This window comes from Musa acuminata, chromosome BXJ1-1 (genome assembly GCF_036884655.1).
Source record: "Musa acuminata AAA Group cultivar baxijiao chromosome BXJ1-1, Cavendish_Baxijiao_AAA, whole genome shotgun sequence".
Lineage (NCBI taxonomy): Eukaryota > Viridiplantae > Streptophyta > Magnoliopsida > Zingiberales > Musaceae > Musa > Musa acuminata.
The window spans coordinates 8,360,974-8,370,888 of NC_088327.1; the positions used below are offsets into that span (position 1 = coordinate 8,360,974).

At 33.7% G+C, this 9,915-nt stretch overlaps 1 protein-coding gene across 2 annotated transcripts in view; it reads right to left on the reverse strand.

Annotated features, from left to right (window-relative positions):
- LOC135650708 (uncharacterized) overlaps positions 1 to 9,915 on the reverse strand; it is a 35,551-nt gene that overhangs the window by 15,859 nt on the left and 9,777 nt on the right. For both annotated transcript variants that reach the window (XM_065170288.1, XM_065170349.1), the window contains exons 4-7: positions 3,656 to 5,160; positions 3,233 to 3,496; positions 1,471 to 1,688; positions 193 to 464 (exon numbers count right to left, since the gene is read on the reverse strand). In XM_065170288.1, the coding sequence (XP_065026360.1) occupies positions 193 to 464; positions 1,471 to 1,688; positions 3,233 to 3,496; positions 3,656 to 5,160 (2,259 nt within the window). The remainder of the gene's footprint in view (positions 1 to 192; positions 465 to 1,470; positions 1,689 to 3,232; positions 3,497 to 3,655; positions 5,161 to 9,915) is intronic.

Genomic DNA, 9,915 nt, shown 5'->3' on the forward strand with positions numbered 1-9,915 from the left:
GATCCTTGTAGCAAAGGCATAATATCAACCCCTCAACTATTTAGGATAAGAACCAAATGATACAAGTTTATCTCCTATATCATTTGATTATTTGCTTATTAACCAATATCCTTGTGTAACCTAAATAAAGTCCTCAGATCCATGATATTTTTAATTAAATCACATCTTAAAAATTCATTTTGAAAAGCATACCTATCAAGGGCCATGTTTCGAGTTTGTCCAGACCCCAAAGAAAGTACTACAAGCCATTTATCAACAGATATACTCCCACCATTAATCACCTGAACATCTATCACATTTATCTTTGTGGCTGCACCGGAACCACTAAACAATCTTGATATATGAAACTTTCTCCATTTTTTTTCTGAAAATGGGTTCCTTGAAATTGCAAATGATGGATCCACTGATATGGAGTAATTTAATGATGGGTGCAAACTTCCCTCATCCCACGTTGATAAAGACACCTGAAATCGAAGAAGAATTTAGTGGTATATGCCAAATATGAAAGAAAGCTGCATTTTGTAGTAAATGAACGAAAAAAACCCAAATAGTGCCTTCTTATTTAAATTAATGTATTATTCTGGGAAAGAAAGAAAACAAGTAGTCTCCACATGTCAGATTTTACTAGCACGACATACCAAATAAAGAGAACTAAGGATTTTGGAGTTCCTTCCAGAAATGAAACTAAGAATGCTTTGACCCCAAAAAAAGACATTATCAACTATATGGAAGTGAAAAACTAACAAGGGAGATACATTTTGTCAAGTAGTATATCAATTAACAACATATAAGAAAATGCATCAGCTGACTTATGTCAAAAGCTAAATTTCAATCCTCAGCTGTATCTTGTCATGCTAGTAAACTAACTTGTCAAAGTCTGGATTGCAAAATTCAGAAAACTACATTTAGAAAAGATAAACCCAACCTCAATTTCTGATTATGCAACTGCAGCTTACTATGCCAATTTGTTAAAACACAAACAAGTAAAAGAAAAAGGTAATATTAGATATTTTTTCAAAATTCATTTCATTTTATTTGGCACATTGACATAATATTACGTTGTAACAAAACGATTGATGGTGACGATCACAAATAATGACAAAAAGAAGAGAACTCCAGCAACAACTAATTGGAGATTAAGCAAAGTAGTCAAATAATTCTAACTCTACGTTGGTGGCTATTTTTATAGATGCAGATCAATCATCAGCACAATGTTCTTAAAAAGAACGCCATAGAGTTTTTTTAGAGTGATTACAAAGAATATAAAAAAGAAAATCCAGGTTAAGAAATAAGTAACTGGACATATGTGCTAACATGCTAGCAAGCAAAAGCTGCAAAACTATGTACAACCTTTTGACTTTGGAGTATAAACTGTAGAATCAAATGACAACAATAAGACAGTCAAGGAGGTCAAAATGAAGGAAGCAATATACAGAATCAAATAAAATGTTTATCTTCGATATTTATTACCTGCAGAACTGACTTTAAGAATAGAAGTGATGATGAAGCATGATGCATAAATCGGTCAAAAATATGCTTCACTCTTAAACAATCAGATTCTTCTTCTTTCCTGCATTTTGAAGATAAAGGCATGCGTATAACCATGGAATTAGATGAGGACACTGAAGTCTCCTTATTAATTAGCATTGGACTGAATTGATCGTTGAATCTCTTAGTCAAGTCAGTATCTGTAAAATAAATAAGCCGCACAAGAAATATAGACGGTGAGTTAGTAAAGAGCATATGAAACAGAAGGATCTGATATCCTGAGCAAGCTTCATTTAACTTTGGAAACACTAAAATAGGCACTAAATGGTCACAAATGTTTCTTGTTCTTTATTATCTTAATGCATGCTAACCTTTTTGTTTTGGATATATTTAGATGGCATAACCTCTAAAAGAACACAAACAATATGGACAGATAAAGAACCTATATGTTGGTTAAACTGAATACACTGACAGAAAATAAAATAGAGCCAACATCACAACAACACCAATTAAGAATGTGAACATGATACTACTCCTGAAGTTATTTTAGGGAACTCTACTACCAACCTTATAGAGGAAACTCTGGCATCAATAAAAGATTGAATTTTCACAAGAACAAGAAACATCTAGCAAAAGGATAGCAGCAGCAATTAAGATGTACCAGAGTGTCAAACCTTCCAAGATCTTGTCTAACAAATAAAATAATTTTACTTGATCCAACAAAATTTATAGAAAACAATAATATGCTTCTCACAAAATGTGTGCTTGCTAAGTTGACTTTTTGATGGGACAGAAGCATTACACTCAATAGTAGTAAAAGGACATATACGTAAATAATGCAGAGGTAACATGATCAAACGTGATAATTAATCTATGGAACCATGGTTTGCCTTATCGGTCCATACCGGTGTATCGACTGACCATCGGTATGGAATGTATCGATCTATACTGACATATTGACATATGGTATGACAGGGTGTACTAACAGAACAGTATATACCACTCATATTGGTCCCATAGTGGACCAGTACATACCCCCCATACCGGGTGGTACACTATGGTATGACGAACCTTGCATGGATGATAGAACAACTGCTTGCATGATGGAATTCGATCAATATTCACACTCAACTAAACTTTATAAGCCCATGACCCAAATACAATTGGACCTACTGAAAAACATAAAAATTTAGATCTGATTTTGCAGTAATCAGGCTCAAATCAAAGAAAGACAGCATCGTGGACTATCGTAATGTAGTAATAATGACTTCATCTATTACTCCGGACAAACTTGATTACAGATTTATCAAAGATTTACAGAAAATGTATACCAGCCAAGTAATATAATCATCCTGTGATTTCAAATCTAGAGAAATAGTGTTCCATGAACATGACACAGGTACCAGTCAACATATTTAGATAGTAAAAGACATGAAGATATAAAAATTTTAGGTTTACAGTTCGATGTACCACCAGAATCAACACAGCTAATGATTTAGATCATCAATTTTCTAAATTTGTGATAATTTGAAGTCAGCAACCTAAACATGAAAAAGTCCATAAATTTCTAAATTAACCGTGGGATTGATCTAAAATAAGTTAACCAGTAGGTATGCATCATCTTTTCTAGCCATGAGGCCCATGACAACTGTAATAAAACATCATCTGAAGAATTGCACTAATGAACATGTCAAACATGCGAGACAACGAATTTGTATAGTAAATAGAATAAGCAACACCAGACCTATCAGGGAGAACAATCTTGCAGAGGGGCCACCATTTGAATGTGCAGCAAGAGCCAAGCCAAGAGGATCGAAAATGTAAAAGTAACCAGAGGAAACAATGGTCATGAGGTCACAGATGAAGTAACCACTTATCAAGCCTAACCCATAGTGAAGAGCACTGCCTTGAACCTTCCATGGAGGAGACAGGTGAAGATTACATATTTCGTCCATGCTCAAAGTTGCTCCTTCCAACACAATTGTTAAAGAAGCAGACTGAAAGTCACCTGTAAAACAACAAAAATAAAGATCAAAATCAATTATAAGTAGAAATCATGATGTACCTAGTTTAAAGGCTGCCATCTAAAAAAGCTGTTTTATGATCATTGCAATATGAAACCCCAAGTCCAGATGACCTCAAACCGCCATAAAGAGACCATACTAACCTAGATTCTGTTGGAGCAACGATTGTCGAGGATGTTCTCGTTTATCATATATCAGGTGCACTTTCTTTGCCTTGCACTTGTCAGCCAACTCTACAAGGTCAAACAGCAGAAACTCACTGTCTCCATACAAGGCAAGCAGCTCACATATTGTAGCATAATCCATACAAGGCAAGTCCCTCATCATCTCCTCATCAACTAATGACAAGCTACGAAGTGATTGTACCCCTAGAGTTCTAGCCAGTTCGTCGTTAATGCTTGGGTGAACAAGATGCTTCTCACCAGGAGAATTGTTCTTCATCCATGGTGCATCATTGTAGACAAGACTCAAGGTAGGCATCAGAATGCCTGAAGAATCAGGAATCAGAAGTGAATTTAGTAATGCATCAGGTATTCGCTTCTCAATATAACAGTCAGCAAAAGCTTCCAAGACACGACGAACAAAACTCAACTGCTCAGCTGATAATGGTTCTTCACTAGCATCACGATTTAAGCATTGCAATACATGCACATAATCAATAGCTTCAAAGGTTAATTTGACACCTAATTCAGAAAGCAAAACTCTAAATTCTGATAACTCAGAGGGAACAACATAAAGATATGGATGGTACTTCACGGGTGAGTCAAATGCGAGCAACCTGGGAAACACAAAATTGTCACCTATGAACACCCAAGGAACACCATCAAGATATTCTTTAAGAACTTTGAATCTATCAGTGCCAACAAATTCCTGTAAGTACAAATAGATTGAGGGGATTTCTCTTGTCAAGACTGTATCGACAGATGGTTCCTCCTCTGACTGCGTTTTTAGTTTATCATAGGACCTTGAGAGCTCAATTAGTTGAGAACACAAGACTTCTATATTTGGTTTATCCTTCCAACCAAGTTTCTGCTGAAGGTACAATGAGCAGCAGTCACCATCAAGAATTCGCATTTTGGATGACACAATCCACATCTGAGATTTTGGCCTTGTAGCATTTGGAGATGCCACACAATTTTCAGAAATGAACCATGGAAGTCCATTAACTGGTGGCGCAACATAAACAGGACACCAAGCAATGGTTGCCAACTCTGTCCAGAATTCATCTTCTGATTGATCATGAACAAAGTTGGAAAAAATGTCAAATTCACCCTGATTAGATCTGCAGAGTCCATCTAAAGGGGCTTCCACTTGTGAATCTCCAAAAGCAAAACTATCACTCTTGGACAGTATCAAGGAATCACATCTATCATCTTTTTCATTGACGCTAGACTGTGAGAGCTGAAACCCAAGAAAGTTTAAGAATTCAAGAAGCCTTCTACCGTAAGCAAGTGCATCGCCATTGCCCGAGTCATGCAAAATTGAAACTGTCCTAGCACCATCAATTAAACTTGTAAAACTCATAGATCTTTTTAGGCCAAGGCTTACAAGAGAATCAAGCATTTCAGCTTTGATAAGCTTGTCACAAGGAAAGAACACTTCTTTATGAAGCATATTCTGCAAGCCAGGAACACGAGGATCATAAAGCCTGGAGAAAAAAAGTTAGTTCAGATAGTTAAAAGAAATAATATTAATCCTTGATAAGAATGCATGCTTGTTGAAAACATGCAACAGAAGGTATCATGCATGCAACTTAGATGAAGAATTTTTTTAAGAATTAGACTTCAGGATCCATTTGGTAATGAAGAAACTGGAAAGGGGATGAGGATGAGAATCATTTATATTCAATGTAAATGTTTTACTTACAGCAATATCATTCTCATTCCAAAGAAGATCCAAATTACCTTTGAAACTAAAATTGACATTTTCAATGTTAATTTGATTCCCACCTCCCCTTAGGAATAAATTCCAATTCACAGTTTCACATTAATAACCTTTCTATCACTTGCTTCTTTCCAAAATAAAAATAATATATATTTTAATTAATGTAAAGTTATAATGATATGACCAAAATATAGAAGTAAAAAAATTATGTAACATGATATAAATACTTATAATTAATAAAAAATAAATTTAAAAAACCCAAAAATTAAAAAAATAAATAAATACAAATGTAACATAGTACAAAAACTAAACAATAAAACATAAAACTATAAACATATATGAAAATATAGATTAAAAGTAATATTAAAATATATATACTATATATAATATAAAAAATCATAATTAAAATTTAAAAATTATACAATATATATGTGAAATTAAATTAGTTATTATAATTGATACTAATGTTGGTTTTTATTCTGAGATCCATAAACCAAACATGCAAAAGGACTTGGTCATCCCAAATCCGATTCAACTTGATTCCAATCCACTAGATTTTCAATTTTAATATCAATTCCAGTATCAACAATGAACTAAACACCACCATGTAATGTAAGATTGGGTTTGGACCTAGATTTCTCAAAGCTTGACTCAGAGATATGCTGGTAAAAGCAACTTGAGTTTAATCAAACTGGGACAGTTTGCAATGGTACTGCTTAACCGGTCAAATTTTGAATGATTTTGACAATTTTTTTTACAAATTCCAGTCAGAAGTCCTATATAATTAATTGGTTGTAGTCACCATAAAAGAATGTTCAAATTTTACAACCTCAAAACTGGTTCAATAATAAAGCAATAACTGCCATTTCAGAACCATATAAGTTATAATCAATCAAACTCAATCAACAACTTTCAAAAGATTACCCTCCTTGGCAGCTGCAACTAAAAAAGAGAAGGAAAAGGAGAAAAGGGAGAATAAAAGGAAGAACTTAGAGCCTGGGAAGGAAGAATGAATAATTGAGGAAGGCAATATTCCTATTTTTTCAGCTTGGTTTCTGTTTTCCCCTTTTTCGGTCAGTATAACACAGCATACCTAGGGTACCTTCCATACTGATTCAATTAGCAAGAAAATGATTCTGCTGCTGAAACCCATCAGGTGATCATAAAAATCAAAGCAGACCCTGTAGTCAAAGAAGATCTCACTAGAATAGAAAGTAGGGCTTTTGTAATGTCCACTAGAAAATAAAGTAGATCTCACTAGAATAGACAGCAAAGTAATGCCTGAATTTCATGTAGAAACCTTGTATTACACGGCAGCCTGATTACTGTTGCAGAGGCATTATACCAAGTCAACAAATTTTAAATGATTTCATCAGATGGCTGGTTTTAATTGCAGAGATAATTCCAGCAAAAATATTTAAATGAAGAGGAGATGAAGAAAGGTAGACTGATAGATGATTAAAAAGTCAGTAAGATGTGAAGAAAGAGAAAATAAAAGGAAACAAAAGCCCAACAGAAAGAGCAGGCCAGCAAGTGAGGACAACAAGTGCTTGATCTTTCAATTCAATTTCTAAGAAAACTGCTTACAAGGTATGTCAGAATTCTATCTATCACATCAAAATTCTTGGACCTTGGGCTATCTTAAGCTCTTGACACTTAATGGGAAAAAAGTATCAAACAAAATTTGATCTATTCTGAACCTGAGATAGATTCAAACCTAGGATAGTAACTGTCCTAAATTTAACAAATCCAGCTTCTCATTTCATTCTAAAAAAAGGAAGAAGATAGCACCAAAATTCCTAAAGGAAAGAATTGATATTTGACCATTGTTTTATCTGGACCGAAGGGGGTCGTTGGACTGGAAAACTGAGAATGGACCATTGACCAAGCCGAGAACAGATGATTGACCGCTCTGATTCACTTATTAAATCAGTTATGTTAAGAAATCGGAATGAACAGATTGACTTAATCAGTTTTTGGATGACCCATCTGAACCAACTGGGTTGAATAAACTCAATCCGTTTTTGTAGATATGGCCATAATTACATAAATACCCTTAACATAGATATTTTTTATTATTTGTTTAAGAGGATAGTTGTATCAATTTTGAAATTTGGGTTAATGTGAAAAAGAAAGTGGCCTCTCTCATGCAATCACTTCTCTCTTTTGATCGCCCTCTCTTCCTCTGACCACCTCTTCTCCCTCTAGTCACCTAACTGAACATGAGGAAAATGAACCAAACATTGTAACAAATAAAAAATGAATTTGAAAATTCATGACATGATACTAAATAGGCTCCTTGGTGTAGAACTAATGAATGACATTATAATAATTAAAAGATATTTAATATTTAATAAATTCATATGCATCTGTGATTTAAGTCATGACAACTACGTTCGATGCTACCTGTACGAAACAAACGGTATACAACTGTTAAAAAAAGTTTAAAAAATTCTTCATCAATTAGGGATGGAGAATGCAAGCCCTCTTCTTAGTGCAGATGGAGAGCAGAATCGCTGCTATCGTCTAACACCACATATCTCCCCACCATTACCATTCAACATCGCCTTTCTCGCCCACCAAAGTGTGCTACTGACTGCAGGTATACTTCATCGCTTCCTCTTCTTCCTTCTTCCTTCTCTTCCTCCATTGCCTCTTCTTCCTTCGCCTCCTTCCTCCCCATTTGTTCCTCTTCTCCTTTTTCTTCCTCTTTTAAACACCGGTACATACGAATCTGGTAGGGACCAATACAGATCTAGTACATACTGGTCCGACCAGGGACCAGTATAGTGTTGAATTTGATTAATGTAATTACTTTCTAGAAATTGTCACGTGTTATTAATCTGGGTATGAGTTTATGTTTATAATGTTGGTTGATCTTATCATTTTTATCGTATTCTATATGACTAAAATTTTGTTTTCATTTGTTTAAGATTTTATTATTTTATTTTTATATTTTATAATTTTTTAATATATAATCTTAATTTATTTATATATTTTAAAATATTTTTTAATTAAACATTGAATCAAACCAATTAACCAATCAACAGGGATTCAGTGACCCAAGGCTTGACCATATCCTTTTTGGTTTGGTTCTGGTAACTATGCTTTTAACTTGGACTCAGATGCATGTGAATAACATCATAAAGCTAAACATGACCAGCTTCAGGTACAATGACATTCTCCTCCTTGATCTCAAATATGGCTTCCTTTACCTCCAAGTTGAATCATTATAATCCTGTTAATACATTACCTTTCCACATATAATTGTGAAGTCTTCTCTTGTCAAACCAAAAAGCTCCAGGCTCCTAGCTGGAGCAGAGATGGACTAGCTCTTGGCCAATCTATTTGTCTTATTTTTAGATGGAACCCAAAAGTTTAGGTCTCAGAATATATTTTGAACACAAACCATAGGCCAACCTACAGGTTTCCCATATTTGTAATTTGATTAACAAATTTCACTGTAAATTGAAAAATTAAAGGGAACCATGATTCTCAGACTGACACAAAATACCAAACTAAAAAGCAAGACTAAGTTGTCCTAGTTTAATAAACTAAAAAGGGTCTCATTGTGATTATTCCACATTAGTAATTGTTTTTCCTAAGAGTAGGAGAAAAAAAGGAGACCACACTTTTACAGCATATAAAGTGTGGAAGCCTCTGAATCAGATATAATAGCAAAATGAAATAATAAACAAGGAAAGATTAAAAACGACAGTCTAATGGACAAGGTAATTATGGTAGGAAAGCCATATTGTAGAGACTGACGGTAAATAAATGATATGTTTGGTGTTATAATAATTTAAACCAAGGGACAGTTTTAGGTTTCTTTAAATACTCTCTTATTTAGGAGAGAGAAAATAAAAGAACAGATAAATATAAACTAACAACAAACTTGAATTTCTACAAAGACTTCTTAAATTAATTTAACTGTAAACTGTAGTAAAAATAAAATAGAAAATTATACAAGAAATTGCTGATAAAACAAATGAGCCTATAATTGGTCATGATGACTTACAGTTAGTAGTAGTGAAGATGAGTCATGAAATCAAGCAGTTGTAAAAGAATGAAAAGGGTAACAGTGTGGAAAAAAATGACCAGTAGTTAGTAGGATTAGAAAGGATTTGATTGCCAATAAGGGTACGAATTGTTCTTGTATATTGTGAAATTAGTGATTTAAAAAGCACTAGGCGCCAAAAAGACGCCAAGGTCCAAAAACGCCCGATGCGCTAGGCGCTCGCCCGAGCGAAGCGAGACGCTAAAATATAAAAATATATAATATAATTAATAAATATAATTATTTAAAATTTTAAATAAAAATATGCTATTAAATTAAAAAAATCTAAGATACAAAATCACAATGTCACATTAACAAAAAGTTTCAAAATTCAAAACAATAAAATTTTACATCAAAGTCATTTATGTTGAAACCTAGCAATAATTTCAAATAAATAAAAATTAACAACATTAAAATCAAAATAATATATTATTAATCTATTAACAGTATTGAAAATTAATC